This window comes from Struthio camelus, chromosome 28, assembly GCF_040807025.1.
Source record: "Struthio camelus isolate bStrCam1 chromosome 28, bStrCam1.hap1, whole genome shotgun sequence".
NCBI lineage: Eukaryota > Metazoa > Chordata > Aves > Struthioniformes > Struthionidae > Struthio > Struthio camelus.
In genome coordinates, this window is record NC_090969.1 from 1260044 (window position 1) to 1278759 (window position 18716).

The window sequence follows — 18716 nt, forward strand, 5'->3', positions numbered from 1 at the left end:
TCCTTAAAATAGAGACCCCCTATTTTATCTCCTCAGTAATGAATATGCATAGCACACAACGCCAGGAGAATCATCTCAAGAGGCAAACCTAGAACCCCGGTCTCCTAATACCAGCACACCCAATGCATCTACCATTCAAATCAAAGGGAAAAAAAAGTAATTTGTGCGTACTGAAAAGCCAGTAACCTTTCCCTGGCACCAGTTTCCCGTTGTACAATCTCTCTGCATGCTGCAGAATCGGTGCGATAGGATGAAACTCGGACGCCTGCAGGGGGATAGAGCGGAGCCTACCTCCCTGCAGGCTCGCTCCCCAGCGTCAGCCCGCCGCTTGGCACAGCCCCGAGCCTCCAAGAGTCCAGCGCGAGGGAATCCACAAGGGCCCTCTGCCAAAGCACTGCCTGCGCTTCCCCAGGAGACTCACTCTTATGAAATTTGTCATTTCCCTCCTAGCAAGTGAAACAACGGTATTTTAGCTCATTTGGCTAAATTAGACCATGGAGCAGTAAAGTATTTGAGAAGGAAATCAAAATCAGGCTGTGGTTTAGCACTAAGTCCGAAATATTAGTTAGCACAACCACTAATGCACCTCCCGATAAAGAACACTTTAAATTTAGAGAGCCTTGGACAGCCCCTAGGTTGCAGCATCAAGAATTAATGAATGGATTACCTCGGCATGTAGGGATCTTATAAAAGGCCATGATTTTCTCTAAGCTGCACGTTACAGAGTGCTCGAGGGCCATCCCATTTGAAACAGCAGCTACCTCTCCTTCCTTGATACGACCAACTTTTCAAAATACACATACCTTCCATTTTACAGCCTCCTCTCACCATCCCCAGCAAAGGCTTCCTCTTTTCAGACTGTACTGCTTGTTGAACTCATTCCTTTGCACAATGCCAGTCATAACTGGGCCGCTCAGTACGACTGTAACACAAATAAGAGCCTGCTCCGCTCATTTATCATGATGGTTCCAAGGTCCGCCACTCCAGTTCCCTAGCGTTACCTCAGAAAATCCTGGGTAAATCTCCACTTGGCGTTGTAAATAGAAGGAAGAATACAAAAGCCAAAAAAGCATCTGGCAATTTAAAAACTTACCTTATTTTTTCTTTATGCAGCTGACATATTAAAACTCAATTTCAAAATGGCTGCATGCACTTAAAATGTTTGCTGGTTCAGGTCCAAGAACATCCTTAAGCTCTTTTAAGATCTGCTGAGGCAAAGTGCAAAACTCGGAGAAAGGCGATACCTGCAGAAAGGCATTTTGCAGTCCTCTTGTAAGAGATGAAGTCTGTGAGAAGTCTCAAAAAGCCTCAGTCTGTTGTTAAGCAGCTGCAGAAAAGGCTCTGTCCACTTTAGTTTGCTTAGGGTTGGCTGGGATTCTACCTTTTATAGGAACGTTAAGAATATTTCCCATATAAAAAGAAATATTATCAGAAAAGAAACACTCTTAAGGAACAAGCCTCATTAAAACAACCGTATTCCAGTCTTCTCTAAATCAATTTGCAAAATAATGCATAAAAGAAGCTATATTGGAGAGTAGGGCAGAATCGATCAAATGATGGCAAAAAGAATTCCAGTTATATGAAGATTTAAACTAGTCTTGCTTCCTGCAGGTTTTACATTAAGCACGTCTGTGATGGCTGAAAAGTGAGGAGGAGTGGGCTGAAGATTTAAGAAGAAAACAGTTTCATGCACAGCACAGGGAACATATGGGACCACATTCCTGCAGGGGTAACATGACGACTGCCTTACTCTCAATGCAAGAGAGCAACGACGCTCTGATGGCACCCCCAGAATAGGACCTTAACATAGCTATATGCAAAATGGATTTACAGGGACCTCTGTAAGCGGAAGAAGTAGATACAGAATTAAAAGTCACTTCAAAACATTTTTCAAGTCTGTTTTGGCTCATAAAGATGTACTTTTTTACCCAGAAAACACATTACTTAATATTTATTTTTCCATCCTGTTCAAAAAGGGGATAAATATATTGGTTATCAGTATCTTATTCTTTACACTGAAAAGCTTATGAGGGGAAAAAAATCTCTGCGACATCTTGTGCTTCTTTCAAACTCTTGTTTGGAGACCAACACAGCAAAAACCCTTGAAGATTCTTGGAAAGGTTTTCATATATACATATGAATACATATGTATATATGTGTGTGTGCGCGTGTGTGTATATGCACGCGCTCATGTAAATATTTAATCCCCTAAAGATACATTTTCAAAAAATAAATGGTTGTTCAACACGCAGTACCGAGGAACTGATCTGGTTTCCCAACATCAGAAACTGTCCATACAGGGAGTTTCATTCCATCTTAGAAGTGGGAATGAGCTTACTTCCTTTCAGTCATCACCAACAGGTTTCATCTGTTTTGACTATTGCGGTAGAGCCTCTCTTGCCTCCTGGCCTGTGCCATACCCAGCATAACATGATCCTGATCACAGTAAGAAAGTTCTACTTTCTACTGCAACACTAAAAACTGGATGTAGGCAGTGCCGCTATCTGTCTTCTCATGAACAGGCATACAACAGTGAACGACTGCTCCAGCTTGCCCTCCATGCAGCTCCCAGCAGGACCTGGGGAAGACAACTGCCCGTGAGGTTTCCCTCTCCTTCCTTTGCTCCCCCAGGACAGTAGGGAGGATAACTAGCAAGTGTTTACTTCCTTTCCCTACTCCTTGTAAACCTCTGGGAGGGATGGAGGGCAAGAAGAAATAACACCGTACATGCAAGGCCTGGAAAAGGCAATTTGCTTTTGGAAATGTGAATAAAAGGCTGGTTTTGAGATGGTCTGGATCTTTTGCTTCTCCCCTGTTTCACGGAAAGGAACATCAAGCCTAGCCGTAGTACCATTGTGTGGCCATAACCTTGCCATGCAAAGAAGTCATAAGAGAAGGCTCCTTGAAGCACATGCTAGAGTCAGACATGCTTCCCTGAGGTGCTCTTTCATATCCCTGTAATTTTCCCAGTTCTGTATGCTCAAGGTGACATTCTGGGCTGGAGGGCCCGTTTCCAAATGGAGCATGTGACTTGACGAAGTTGCAAGTCACTCTTGGCACATACACACTAGAAGGATCCTCAGGTGCCCATCTGTGAGCTATAGGTGACCTCAGACAATCCCACTCCAGCTTCTGACGTTCAGAGACGTGGAGGCTGCTTTCCACAACGGCAGAGTACCCCAGTACCCACCCAAGCTTATACATGGTCTCACCTCTCAGAGTATCCAGGGAACTTCTGCTTCTCCTAAATGGAGAAACTGCAGGAGCATTAGCACCTCTGTCTTGTTCTGTAGCAAGTATAAAACAGCTTCATGTAATCGAGTGAGATGGACGGGAGTTACTTAAGGAAAATGAACAGAGCCTGGCTCTGTTCATGGTCATGTTCAGTGGAAAAGAACAGGGAGAAGAGTTGTTCAACAGAAGAGACAGCAGATGGGTAGAAACAAAAGAGGATGATGGTATTTACCTCTTGCATAAGCAAACAGTGAAGGATGTTCAGCTCCACAGCACACTTTCATGGGGAGAATCCTTCCGTTTCTCCCCATTCTGCTCAGCTGCTGACACGAGTTGCCAGACAAACAGAGCACCGGCTCTCAGGAGCACAAGAAAGAGACAACGCCATTAAGTGATTGGCACTGCTTTCTGCAGTAGGTGATAACATCTGTTCCTACGCAAATCTTTTGTCCAAAGATCTCCAAGATCTTCACAAAACCCTCTGAGACGTTCTAGGGTAGAAAGTGTTTGAACTGACCAGGCAATAGGAAAGCACCCTTACAAATTCTGATTCACCACTGGCTTAGACTATATATGCCTGCACTGTAGCTCATTTTCCCATAAGGCAATCAGCTGGTTTGCATTCATTGCTAGGGGTGTTCACATAGTTATCTTTCACGAATTTCATTTGCACATGTCAACAAGGAAGTTCATGTGTGAGTATTTGCTTTTTTTTTTTTTAATTTAAAATGTTTCAGGTGTCCACACCAGATTTCATGGGCCAGTAATGATTCCATCATATACTCCAGACCAGGAAGTGGAAGGTGATCAAATTATTTGCAAAAAAAAAAAAAAAAAAAGGGGGGGGGAGAAGAAAGAAAAAAAGAAAGAAAAAATCTCCCTGGTATTTAAATGAAGACAAAAAAGTGCTAAATTAGCTCCATAATCTGTTACTTGTGAGTAAATGGACTTTCCTGATTCCATTAAGAGTCATTACTCCCATTTTGCAAAATGAAAAAATAAGCAGAGAACAGCAAAGTAGCTCGGACAAAACAGTATCACTTGCAGGGGCAGGCTCCAAACCCAGGGGTTTTGACTCCTCGTATTGTAGTTCTGCTTCTAGGTCGCACTGTGTCTCCTTTAAATATCAGTTAACAGGCCACTGGAAAGTTCAGCTTCTCAGTTAAAATGCAGTTTCAGTTTCCTTAGATAAATCAAGATCACGGTGTCCTACCGCAAGGAAAAGCAACCAGCTGATTTGTTCCTATGCGTGCTGTACGTCTAGCTTTAAAAGAAAAGACCTATGATGCAAAGCTTTCTGGCAAATGCTAGAGAAAAAAAAAAAGTCTTGGAAAACTTCCCATGATTCAAGCAGATTCGCAATTCCTGATGATTCAGAGAAGGGCCTTTTTTAATGGCCTTAAAAAAAATTCTTTGTGGGAAGTCACTGAGTATTTGAAGAAGCAAAAAAGTAACAGACATCTAAACTCTCGCCATACTCAAGTGGGTGCAAAAGCAGTAAAGGCAGTAAAATGTTAATTCTGTGTCTAAGGGGAGGGAACAGTTTTGCAGAACGGTGGTACGAGGCTGGCAGGGCCGTCCAGGCTTGTCTCCAGCCTCCGAACCTCGGCCTGCCTCCGCCGGCCCGAAGGAGCGCTCGGGCTCTCCGCAGGGCCGGCACGCCGAGGAAATGACAGCTCTTTTCGGGGGACGTGACAGATGTCTTCAGATTTGCCTCCAAACAAAATGCTGTTTTAAAACTCTCGGTTTTAGGGGAAAAAAAAAAAAGTAACGTTCCCAACTCAGAAGACTGATAAAACATGAGGGTTAAGGGTGTTCACGTCTGTCTCCTATTTCTGGGGAGGGGGAATATTGAGACAACAAAGAAGTCTGTTCTCTACGCTCCGGGATGCGGCAGCACCCATTACCGTTTCGACACTGCTTTCCTGTTTTAGCTTGAAAGCACGTGGCCCAATTCTCCAATGTACACTGTCCATCCAACCTCGTGCGTGCAGAGAGGGCATAAAACATTCTTGTTTGGATTGGTGGCGACATTTCATACCTCCTTTGGTTGGGTGCAAGTGGCCACACGAAGCCAAAGATATACTGGGAACTGCTATTAAGCTGCATATCTCTACCTCAGCCTGCCCACACCAAAACTAGGCAACAATAGTTTTGTCTAACACAGATAAAATATTTCTGAGGGATAACGTAAGCTTCCTTCTTACCAGCAACAGCAGTCATCAATGCACTTACTTAAGCATAATACTCACCTAAACATCTATCTGCCTGGTATTCAACATATCCACAAAGCGCCGTATTTTGAAGCCCCGCTCTGAGTTGCTACCTGCACTCCTAGTAACGCTGACACAATAAACAAGCACTAAGTTTGCTAGTGTAAGTGCAGCAAAGAATTATGAGCTACACTAAACTTTAGCAGCCAATCTCAGTTGACTTCAGGCGAATAACGCCTTGCAACTCACAGAATCATTTCTGAGCATGGCAAGAAATGCCTGCCCAAAAGTCATAACATATTTTGTTACCCACGATGACTTACTGATATTTCACATGACAGCCATGTAACCATTCAAAACTTGGGTAAAATCACAACTGTGGTCACATATACAGTCAAACCTCCAGCTTCTCAAGTGCAGCTAAGCCTGAGTTGTATCTTTCTAGTAAATAGCTTACTTGAATTCAGTTTCTATGAAAGAAAGTGATTAAATGAATGAGTAGAAAAGCAGCTCAGTTTTAAGTCATCTAGCCTTCTAGGAAAAAAGTCGGTGATCACACTCCTTCCTATTTCACCAGTACAAGATCCCCCTGCTCTCCATTTCCAACATACCGCTTGCTTACTCACCACTTCCCTCCAGCTACTACTTCATTTCTTATTAAATTTCAGAGTTGGTACCTGTACCTCAATAAATGCCTCCTGACGTATCACCTTAATTCCCCACACAACGTTTTTAAAATTAAAAATTACGAAGGTGAAAGTGAGTTAAGTACTGAGTCTCACTTCGATTTTGTCACAATTCTATCCCATGGTTTCATTATGATCAAATTCAGACCGAATCCAGTGCAAGCAATGAAATACACAACAAACCCGTTACCCCTCAGTTAAATCCTTCTTATTGCCCTCAGGATTAAAAATTGTCACATTTGTACAAGTTAATCTATTTTGAGTTTCCAGATCTTGTTCTGCCATCTCTACTCAAGCAGGTGCTTAAAGGACTAATCATATAACGCCTAACTTAGTTAAACTGGATAATTGTTCGGAAGGTACACGAAGCACAAGAGTAATACTGCTAAACATCAAGAAAAAAATATAAAAAAAATAAGCCCCATTCAAAGACTTAATTTTTTGTCTTCTATTTAAACCATACTCAAACCTGCAACTTCCTAAGAAAAAGATGGTTTAGTGACTTCTTTCCTAGTGCAGTGCAGACTCACTTTCTGGGTCATATAATAAGGGTCAAAGTCCTCCAGTGGTACAGCAACCAGGCCTTTTGGGATGTCCCCGTAGATGAAAGGCAAATTCTTCCCCGCCTCAAGGTCACTGTTTGGTTTTGGTTTGCTGTCTTCATCATCATCCCGGTGGCTGCTGTCTGGCTTTGGACGCTTCTTTTTTTCTTCTGCAATGCGTTTCTCAATGTTAGCCAGAGACTCCGGAGTGAAAGGTTTAAAACTATCAGGGCCTGGTGGTGCGAGCAGCCGTGCTGCCATCTTTTCATCCTGCAGCAGCTTCTTTAGTTATGTTGCACCCCGGACAGGTCAGCTCTGCATGGGAGCAAACAGCACAGGCAGAACAAAGGGTCAGTCACTGCAAAAACAGGCAGACAAGCACAGATCACTCAAGATCCAAAGGCAACTGAGATCTTCCAGTCCTCACAGAGCGAGGCAAGCAGGCCTGCTGCATTTCACTCCCAATAAAAGTTACCGGCAGATGCCAATAAAGTTAGGTGCTGGACACTGCCCAACCGAGTGGACCTCCCAGCTCCTGCATGCCAGACTACTCAGTCCCGTCCCAGGTAGCGAGCTGAGAACTGTTTTCCCATATCCCGGGATCTGGAATTTCGAAAACCTTCCCACCCTGCGCCGGCATGGAATCGCGACCTCACGGCTGAGGCATGTTCACCTAAGCATTACAACAAAGGAAAAGCAGGCACGCAAACCTGCATCTCCAACGTCCTGACCTGGGTATCTTCCGACCGGAAACTCTGCTCTATCGCAACAGCCCTTTCTGCGAAGCAGCTTCATCAAGAACAGAACATTCCTGCAAAAATGACTTTACCAGTCACTGCTCTCTCACAAGCTATTTATTAGATAAAAATTCCAAGTCAGTTCCACTCCCAGGGTCAGGATGAGGTGTTTGGCCACGTCTGAAAAGGATGGGTATTAGCACATTTCTTGCCCTGCTGACAAGACACGCGTCAGGACTTCCTACTTTGGAACATGCCACATCTTTATTACAGCAAGTCAAATCTCACTCTTTCATTTTACATATACCTAATTAGCAGAGTTTCTATTAATTTTAGGCCCTAGGAATTAAATAATCTTTAAAATCTTTTCATGAAGTACAACAGTCATTTTTAAAAGTTAAACTTGTATAATATGTGGGTTAGACATAGAGTCTTCTTTGCATCATATGAAATGCAAACGATACCAGAACACAGAGAAGAAAAGGGAAGCGGACCAGGTGCAAAAGCCCTAGGAAGGCCTCGCAGAGACTCCAACCCGCAAAGGAGCGCAGACCTTTCACAGCGTTTTACACTGTCCCTACAAAGAGCACCTAGCACTTCCCCCGGCTCCTGCAAAGGAGAAAAGCTGCTAGGGAATGAGTGCATCTGAATCCAGCACGCCTACAAACCCTCTGCAGCTTTGCACCTTTTGCCAAGCTCTTGCTTGAGAAGCAGCAACCAGAATATATTGCAATGCCGAGACGCTGTTAGCTCTTCGAGCTTTTCGCACTACAGGAAGAGGCCACGGGAGGAGAGGAATTACAGAAATCCTGCACTGATGCAACAGCACTGCAGTACTGCAGGCTGGAATACAACCGAGCCCTGACATTGCCTGGCACTTCGGGGAGCAACCCAAACAAGGAGCTGGCAAGGAACTGAAGAGGAAAGACAAAATAACCATGGAGGAGATGGCACAAAGAATCTGAAAGCTATGCAGGCTAAGGTCCCATATTTAAAGGAAAAAGATCATCAGTAATGTCAGATTCCTTTCATCTAACGGGCACACACAGCCTCACAACACATATTAAAGATTTTGGCTCTCTGAATGAAAAGCGACTTTCGAATTCCTTGAAACCTATGATCAGTATAGGACAGAATCATTAAGATTCAGCTATCCTAGCATGAAGTTAGCCACCAACCGCCTGTACAGTCCTTGGCCTTGAGGACTGTATGTATCAGCCTGGAAAGAGTTCACCAGATCCAGAGACTTCACCAAAATGGAGGTGAGGGAGAGACGCTCCTATCCACACCGACGAGCTGGGACACGTTTGCCCAGCTTTAGCGACGGACACCCTCCAAAGCTCGCACCCAACGTCTCAGGAGTTGGGCCAGAGTTTTGGGGGAGAAGGGCAAGGCAAAAAGCAACAGGCTCCTTCGGGGTGCGCCCAAATCCTTGCTGGTGGACATGGTCAAAGCTCCTCCCTGCCTGCCGCCCGCCCGACATGCCCGCCGTGCCACGCGCTCCCTGAACGGCCCGCAGCAGGTATCCGGGAAGGCAGCGGGAGGCCTTCTCCCCTCATCCCCCTCCCCACGCCGTGACCCCCTACCTGCCCTCTCCTCTTTAAGGGAAGGGCATCCGGGGCAGGACACACGCACGCGCGGCTCCTGGGGCCACCCCATTCCTGCTGGGATTCCTGATCCTGGAGGAGCTGTTTTATCTAGAAGTAACATGACTTTGCAAACTTCACGTCGAAGCACAACTTTGTATGGATTTCAGTGGATTTCAGGAATAAACGCATCACAGAAATAAACTGAGTTCTCTTTTTTTCAAATACCTGCGGATCCCAGCCTTTAATATGGCACCCAGGGAATTTCCAAAAGAGAAAACACCAGGTGCAAAGTATCCCTTCAAGTGATTTCAGCTTATTGCTCCACTCTAGCTGCGATATTGCCATTTACAAACTTTTGGGGGGGTTCCGGTTTGCATGGAAATCCCAGACGGCACCACACCTGTAGATCTTCGATGCCATTTTGGGTTTTATTTGCATATCCAAAAACACCTTAAGTATAGATTTTCTTCCTTACGTAACAACACAGCGTAGCCCAAGCTGGAATTCTTTTCGTGTAAACTTTTACAAATATTTCTAGAGTAATAATAATGAAGATGCAAAAAAGATGGGAAGAAGGGAAAAGAAAAGCCAGTATCTTGGTCACATTATCTCCAGAAACGTCACAGAATAGCCTGCTGATCTTAAGGAAAAAACATTATTCTATTCTTGCGGCATTTGCATGCATTTAAGTACCAAATTTCCCACATACTGTGAAACTATATAGCAGCATTGGGGATGTGGTCTAATTGAATGGCACAGATAAATATGTAAGGCCTGAATTTAGAAACCAAAGTAGCTCAGGGACACAGGAGCATAAAAAAGGAAGGAAAAAAAAAAAGAAGGCGGCACAAATGAAAGCCTTATTTGTATGCACAATTACACAACCGGGAACTGGAAGCAACCAGCTAATCTGCTAAGTGACTCTTTAAAAAAAACAACCACCTCCCAATCCGGCGCACAACTGCACGCAACGCGGGACTGCCCGTACCCCAGGCGCCGGACACCGCGGCCTTTTACTCCCTCCGAGGCTCGAGAGCCTCTGAGGCCAATTCTCTCCCTTTGGGGCAAGTCTCACGAGCTCTTTGTCTGCGTGTGGCACGGTGCTGGCCGGGACATTTCAACTCTCCAGCGTAAATATTTCTCTACCTCAAAAGCATTCGCAAATACTCTGCCCGTTAATAAATCACGAGGCGCTCTGGTACTATCTGGAAGAAGTTTGCCTCGTGCTACTTGCTCTCTTCCTATTTACACACAGGCACCAGCCTGCTCTCCTGCTGAAAGGAGAAGCCGCGACTGCTGTTGTTTCAGTAGCTGCCGTTTACTCGTGGACCTGTGACTTGCTCAATACATAATACTGGTCTGGTGTTCTCATTTCTTGGGAATTTCCTGAGTGCCCTGACTTAATTTGTTTTCCCAGTAAATCATCCCATGTTAAGATAACGGACAAAATTAGGATATAAATTGAAAGGATAGGAATGGACTATTTACTTAATTCCTTAAATCAGACCCATATAGCAGCTTCTCTACTTTCCATACCATTACATAGTCTCACGATGACTAGCCATGCTTCGCAGCTCCTTTGCCTCGTACGCAGCATAAACAGCCATGACGTCCTCAGGACATGTCAGAGAGCCAGTTTTGTTACAGCAACCGTACGGACAAGTAAGGTGGAACGTCTCTAGTAACACGGCCGCGCCAAGTCTCCCAGGCTCACTGCGATACGCGCAAAGCGGGCTGTACGCAGTCTTGCAACCAAGACACCACTATCTATCTATCTCCTTTGCCAGGAAGGAGCAGTGCTTAAAACTGCATTTTTGGAGCAATCCAGTTGTCATTGAAGCAGAAACGACAAGAGCATCACAGGTTCCCGCTTTCAAGATTTCTCATTTGGTAGGAAGGAAAGAAAACGTCAGTAATAACAACAATTTTTCACATGAGGATCCAAGAGTATTTCTTAAGCCTCCCTCAGCATCACCAAGGGAGGGCTTTGGTATCCATTCGGAAGAAGGGAAAACGAGGAACGGAGTTTAAAGTGCAAAAGCATCTGCTAAAAACAAACAAACAGAAAATCCCCCCCCCCCCCCAAAAACAGCCGCATAGAGAGAGCATCTCGGTGCATCTGCTTCTTGGGTGAATTCAGATTCCAATCTGCTTATTTCAGGAAACTCCCTTTCTGCGGAAGAGCCTTGTAGAGGAAGCACAACCAAAAGGATGAGCTGACTTCATTCCTTTTCCTTTTTGCACATCCCACGTATTAATTATTAGAGGGTATTTAAAAAGCACCAAGTATTACCTAATTCTTTGTTCTTTTTTAATATAACGGCAACATTTAAAGATCTTTATTAAGATCTGGCCATATCCACATGTTCACCAATTGAACAAACATTAAACTATCTCCATCCTGAACAGCTCTCAATTTAAGTCCAAAAAAAAAAAAAAACCCCCACAAAGTTTCTCTGCAGACACAGACATAGAAAGGGACAATAACGTGTCCAAGATCACCCAGCGGCAGAACGAGACACAGACCACAAGCGCTGGGCCTCTATCTCGCGGGCGGTGCTCGGAGCGCTGTGCTCCGGGGAGCCGAGCGGGTCGCGCTCGTCCCCTTGCAAACCGAGCGCCTCCGCCACGGCACGCCCGGAGCACGGCGGCCTCGTCCGTTCGGCGTTGCAGGTTTCTTTAGACTTTAGAAAGCTTGCAACTGTCTGTTTTACAAATGAGCATAGCTTTGCTGGGATACATAGAAATTGGTGAGAATAAGTGCTAGAATTCGTTCTGGCAAAGGCAACGCTTTCCACGTGCAATTCTTGAACCTCCAGCAACAGAAACTTTTGAAAAACTGTGACAAAGACTCACCGTCCGGGTGGAATCAGAGAAAAGCACGCATGCTCTTCTCAACTACGTCAGGAATGAAACGCTCTGGTTGGGGATCAGCCGTGCAACTCCCATTGACTTCAGGGGAGTCAGGGATTTGTCCCAGGCACCCAGAGCTTAATGCACTGAAACACCTGGGGTCCGACTGCCTATTTACACACACCTTCTTCAAAGAACAAAGATTTTACACCCCCAAAAATGCTGTACTGAGGTGTCCAGTTACTAAGAATTAATTACTTTTTACAAATGTTCCCAGCAGTCCACTTACTGGTGCATCATGAAATATTCGAATAAATTATTAATGCTGATTGTCAAAATAAATTGAAACACATTTTTGAAGCAATATCTTTGCTTTAATACATTGCTTCGTGTATTAATTTACAAGATTCAGTCATTCACAGTATCTTCCAGTTCCTTCCAAAAAGAGCCCTTCTACAAGAATTTTTATATAACCCATACAGAGACGCACGGGTTTTGACTGGAACATGCAGGTTTGGAGTAGAAAGGAAGACATCAGTACAGATGAACAGCCCCCTGAAATACTACTGGATGAGACCCCCAAAAACCTGGAACCAAAACAAAACAAAACAAAAATCTATGTATGAGACAATCTGTGGCTGGAAATGGCATTCAAAAGAACTAGCAAATCTTTTCCACCTGCAGTAAATTCTGCAAGTCTAGACCAGGCCAACTCCATGGATAAAAATGCAGGACGCTGTAACTGGCTGAGATGCAGGAGGAGCCCTGTCTCTCAGAAAAGCTGCCACGTGACAAAAACGCACAGAACTGGGAGGAGGAGACAGGAGCACAGTAGCAATCAAAGGCAACAGAAGAGTATTCAAAAAATATATATTAACTGTAATATTTAAAGAGGCTTTAATAAAGAACTGAAAAACTTAAGAGCTAGTAATGTGGGTTTTTTTAAACCCCCATCAGCAGCAGTGCGACTTGTCTAACGTCACCCAGTCAGAAGAGCTAAACCCAGATCTCCAGTTCCGTCTTTGACAGCACTCAAAGCTGACTTGCATTTATCATCAACTGCACAAAGGAACCTGGAGATTCATCCTGATTAAGCACCCTGAAGTATGGCACTTCAACTTTCCCTTTTTAAAAGCTAAGTTCTGAACAAAGATCTGTTCAAAATTAAAAGATACCAGTGTAGGGCTGGAAAGACCTAAATTTAATTTCTTGTTCAAGTCATTTAGCCTATTAGTGACCCATAAAATAGGAGCAAGGTTATTCTTTACAGTAAGCTTGGAGGAATTCATTTAAGGTTGTGAAGCACTCAAACGGTACAATAATAAACAGTATAAATATACAAATACATTAACAAAATGAAAGGAAGGAGAATAAGCCAGCTTCTCCTTCTCTGCTGTTACACAACACAGATTCTCAAAATTTCTGCCGTGTTCTGGAATACAACCCATGCAGGCCTAGTATTTTCCTACCCTGCCTAAGTCACGCTGTCTTCATCTTTTCTTTCCTTCACGTGCAGGTATCGTCTAATTAGACAAAAATCACTCCCCCCAGCGATGCCCTGCAAAAGATGTAGTTATAGCCACCCAGCTGTCCCTAGGTCTCTTAACATTACCACCCTGCTACTGAGCTCATTGGCCACTCAATACAAAAAATCATCTTCTGCTCCTGTTTCAAATGCCATTAAAGTAGTGGCATTTGTTGATCAATCTCATGTTTCTAGAGCGCTTTCCCTCTCAGGTGAAGTTTAACCCACGCTGAAGGGCTTATGTATCGCTTAGATTCCCTTAAATCACTCAGGAAGATAAAATCCGTGAATGGGCTCAGGACTGGATATTTACCTTTGCAACTTTGTAACAATAAAGTTAGGCTCCTTGAAAGTGGTCTAATTTTTCGAGATGTTGAGTGCTGACTCCTACCAGATTTCCACAGACCAAGAGGGAATTTGACATGCCTGGAAATCCAAACAGACTTTATCATTATTGTCTGCAGAATGGCAATATTCCTGTTTAGCCTAAGTTAACTAAATTTAGTTAATACCTGAGCAGGCACTTAGCCAGGAAAAGAAAATTAGGGAAGCACTGGGAAAACATATGCAAGTTATTTGTGATGAGCTTCGCTGCTTTGTTTTTAAACTATCCTTCCTCAAAACCCAATGCCAGAAACATCACCTCAATGGCCAAAGAGAACCAGATAGTGCTCAGTTTGCCTCAACGAGCTTTGATCAGTAACGCACCACGTCCTCCCCCAGGGGCCTAGCCGAACGGTTCCTGAGCCCTCCCAGACATCCCTAAGCGGCAGCACGCGTGTGTATTTTATTTGTTTTTACAATTCATATGTGGAGCTCTAGTAAACATAAATAACAGGGCACATATATTGACAGAGATAGAGAGTAAGACAATGGCTTTCAGTCTTCTTCGAGATCTTCTGCTCTCTACGTCTATAGCAATGAATCAACAACAGGTTTTATTTGTATGCCTTTAAGACCACTACTCGTAAAGTCAATGATGCATTATATGCTATTTAACAATGAAAAACACTACTGCTTTTTTTGTTTGTTTGTTATTTGGAAATGTTTCCCCTTGGAATTAACTGCTGAGAATATTTTATTTTCAAATATAAAATCCTTATACCTTTCTGTTAGCACAGGAACAGTGTGAGCAACACAGAATAGGACTTTCAGGTTGTAGGTGGCAAAATTTTGGTTTTTAAAACGGCTACTCTTAGAAAAGAGCACTTCACTGATTTGCTGCAGTCCAGGCCCTGATGGCTTCTCTTTCTACCTAAGAGATCCTGCATGCTGACGTGCTCCATGAGGCAGGGATAATACTTTGCTATAGGAGAAGACTGAGGGAAGGAAAGGCGGAAGTTATTCCAACTTCAGAGCAGTATTCAAAGACACTTCCTTCATAGGATAGAAGATCAGGCAAAAAGTTAGAAGCTGCTCTTGAATCTGAGATATGGTCAAGGAGTAATTTCACCACACGCATCCCGCAGTGGTGAGCTACCTATTCTGTACCTGTCTTCTGCTTGGTGACTGTCCACTCTGTTCACACAAAAACTGAAATAACATGGCATAAAGGAGAACCTGAGACTGCAAGGAACAGACTTTATGGTCTCTCTCTGCTGAAAACACCAACAAGGAGGACAACTAAAGCCCGTTTTTCTGAAGGTTGTGGGGTGGACGCCTGTTAACCGGGGACCGGGCTGAGATCACCAACACATTCCAATGGACTGAAAGAGCATTTAGGTACCTCTGAACCACGCTGGATTCAAACCAATGGCCAAATGACGACAGGCTCTCCACTGTAGTAGCAGTAACATGAGCCATCGCATGTAATCTCTTGTGTGTGGGGTTTTTTTTTTTATTGCTTTTTCCATCTGCACGAGTGCCTTCTTGCAGAGAAACTTGCTCTCATCTCTGATGCCTCTGTTACATTATTTTACCACATCTTCTGTAATCCAGACTATTTCGTTGAACATTAACGACACATTATTGATTCTAGTGTATTGTTTATTTCAATGACAGTTGTGAGCGCTCCAGGAGGAAGGCAATCAATAGTGAATGGAAACCATGTGACCACATGAACACTGTGTGCCCCGGGGAGTCACATACGGCCTCTGGTGCCGACCGCTTCTCGAGCCATTGAAAAATAGTGAGCATCAACTGATAGGTAAAGAAAAGCCCTATCGGTTCATTTTAATCAAAAAGCAAGCTAAACAAACCCACAAAAGAACGCAGACACAGCAACTAGAAGGGGGAAGAAGATGACAACGTGTTTTAGAATTTCGAGCTCTGCTCTTTTCACTCAGTGCTGATTTAGTCCCTAGTTCTCCCCCTCTAACCGAAAACTAAAACAAAACACCCATGCCGCATTTCTTGCGCCACGCAATCGCGCTCTCTCTCTGTCTCCTCGTCGCAAACCTAGCTCTCCCACCTCGGCTCAGCCAATGTTCACAGGACGCTCCTTCCGCTGAGCGATCCAGAATTACGAACCGGACCTCGAGCTGGGTATTTCCCTGCCCAGAGCCGGTTACCTAACCGGGCAGGGGGATCGCAACGGGGCCAGGCGCCGCCGGCCCGGCCCGGCCCGGCCCCGCCGGCCGCCGCTGTCCGTTTCAGCACCGCCGGGACGCGCCGCCTCTCGCCCGCCGCGCCCGGCCCCGACGTCCACCCGCGGCTCTGAAGCGGATGGCCGGACATCAGTAACGAGAAAACGGTACTGCTTTTCCCTTCCCCCCCCCCCCCCGAGGGTACCACTGGACTCTAGCAGGGGGCAATCAGGCTCCCGGAACAGCCTCGCTGCTCACGTTTGAGTCGTTGCCGGTGTGAAATGAGGACATACGGGTCACGGCTTCCCGTCGGGGCGGATTGCTGCAGTGTTACAAGGGCCAGGTGACATGTCGACACGCGACCGGCACCCCGAAAGACGACCCCACCTGTAAGACTCCTGAGCGGTCCCATAGCCAATCGCCTCCAACGCGGCGCACACGGAAAGGAAGCGGCGTCTAAACCTACCACCCCTGCAGCCCCGCTCCAGAAGCTGAGCTCAAGCCCCTTAGAGCCGCCCCTGCCGCACACGCTCCCCTCCCCGGCAGACTTTCGGACTTCCCCTCGGCTCAGCCGCAGCTCCGGCCGTGGAGTCTCCTCCGGCTTCCCCACCCCCACGTCAGCTGGGCACAATTTGCACCAGAAAGGAGGGGGGGGGGGAAGGGGGGAAGAAGACACCCAGATTTTTAATAGAAAAAACTTGTGAACAGGCAATTCCTTTTCCCTGGGGGAGGGGGGAAAAAAAAAAAAATTCTACCTTCCCCATTCCCCCAAATCCGTGCAGCGGGAGGAAGCGAGGGCACCAGCCTCGACGCCCACGTCTAGGTCAGTTAAAGCATCGAGGCCGCCCCACCGAGCTCCCCCGCGGAACTCTCTCCGCCAACTTCTCCCCCCGCGGCCGGCGGGGGAGCCTCGGGGGCGGCGGCCGGGCCGCTCCGCGGCAGGGACCGGGGTGGGAGGGATGCCGAGGGCTCCCGGCCTCTCCCGCCGCACGATGCGGACAGCGGCCCGGCGAGGAGGGGGAAGCGGGGGGGCCCCCCGGGAGAGGGGGGCAAGCGGCCCCTAGGGGAAGAGGGGTTTTGGGGGGGGTGGGGGGGAAGAGCCCGACCTCCGCGGCTCGGGAGCCGCCGGCGCTGGGAAACCGCTCTGCGGCAAAGCCCCCGCCCGCGGGGGAGGGGAGCCGGGGATGGGGGGGGGGGAGCGATTTATGGGGGAGGAGGGGGGAGGGAGGGAAAAAAAAAAAAAACAAAACCCAAAAAGCCGAGGGGGCGAAGGACGGCGCGGCCCCGCGCAGCCGTCGGGGCCCCCGGCCGGGCTGGACTTACTGCGGCGGCCGCGCTAGCGCGTCTCCCGCGGGGCGCTGCCGGACTGCGGCGCGGCGGGAGCTGCAGGAGGAACTGCGGTTGTCGCCATCTTGCTGCGCTGCCTCCGCCGCCTCCCCCGGCGCAGCGCGTCCTGCCCCTGCATCATTGATGACTCCGGGCCGCGCCGGCAGAGGGAGCGTGGCGGAACCCCCCCCCCCCCCTCACACACACACACCCCCCCGGGCTCCGGCCCCGGCTCCGCCGCCGCGCAGCGCCCCGCCCCGGCCCGGCCCCCCCGCGGGGCGCGCAGCGCTGCGCCGGCACCCAGCGAACCCCCCGGCGCCGCTTCCCTCCCGAGCGCAGCGGCAGCCGCGGTCCCCCCCGGCGAGGGGAGGGGGGGGGCGCCAAATAACCCCGACCCCCCCCCCGACCCCCCGCAGGGAGCCGAGCTGGGCGCCGGGGTCCCCGCCGACCGACGGGCGCCGGCGAGACCCCAACAGAAACAGCCGCTGCCGGACCCGAACTTCGTTTAGGCCGGGCCTCACCTCAGTCTCGCTTTCTGTCCGTGTAGACCAGGCTTCAGCAAGAAGTGCAAAAAAGCCCCGTAACTGACACACGAGGAGTGGGTCCGTCCTACGTGAAAGGTTTCAACAACTGTGCATAAAAGGAATAGTCTTTGTACCAGCCACACGCCACTGGCTTACATCATTAGATTGTGGCTACGACCGCGTTACTACCTGGTTCCGTTATTATTATTATTTTTTAAGATAATCTTCCTTTTTACTTTCACCTGGTAAGCTGACATCAGGTTCCTCAGGAAAGACCCTCCATGTTCTCGCTTTATCGATATTAAAAGCGACCTCTCTGATCAGCATCACGCGCTGGTGCAACTTTCCATCATGAGTCAAGCTTCAAGATTTCCATTGCATGAAGCAAAATATCAGCTCTTTGTTTTCCCTTTTGTTTTCTATGAAAAACGTTCATCAGTGTGATTTTGGATGTCTATGGGTGAGTTTGTACAAGGAGGGCATCCTCAATAATTCACAGCCAACAACCATACCGCTAACCTATGATCAAATTAGTAAGTGTTTTGGTGATTAACAGGTTTGAAAACGCTTGAGTTCTGAGATCACACCGTCTGCATGTAACTATATTCCTAGCTCAGCATTTTTGACCTTTTGACTAGTTTTAACAGAGGATTAGTAGTTTCAAAGATAACTAAGTTCCAGAAAGTTTTGTGAAAACACAAAATTGCATTGAGAAGGGAAATCTTTCAAGTACCACCTAAGATTGTAGTGAACAAGGGAAAGGCTGCAGCCTCCGTATCTACATTATCAGAGACCAGAAAATTAATGCATAGCAAATACAGGAGCATTTTATAAATGCTCCTGAAAAAACTCCAGTTAGAGTTTACTACGCAACATAAATCCACAGAAAATCAGGCATCGTTGGCTTCGATGCTCATGAAACCCCTGTAATCGATTTAACCCCTACGTTTGTCTCAAAGACT

General features: G+C 46.7%; 1 protein-coding gene across 9 annotated transcripts in view; it reads right to left on the reverse strand.

The window, feature by feature from the left end:
* SCN8A (sodium voltage-gated channel alpha subunit 8) overlaps positions 1 to 18716 on the reverse strand; it is a 66541-nt gene that overhangs the window by 44542 nt on the left and 3283 nt on the right. For 3 of the 9 annotated variants that reach the window (XM_068921531.1, XM_068921530.1, XM_068921528.1), the window contains exons 1-2: positions 17228 to 17383; positions 6664 to 6990 (exon numbers count right to left, since the gene is read on the reverse strand). Coding sequence is in view for 2 of the 9 variants with exons in the window: in XM_068921524.1 (XP_068777625.1) it covers positions 6664 to 6936 (273 nt within the window). In the remaining 7 variants the exon portion in view is untranslated. Of the gene's footprint in view, positions 1 to 6663; positions 6991 to 17227; positions 17470 to 17751; positions 17861 to 18716 lie in introns of those variants that run through there. The other 6 variants (XM_068921529.1, XM_068921526.1, XM_068921524.1 and 3 more) reach the window with 5 other exon arrangements.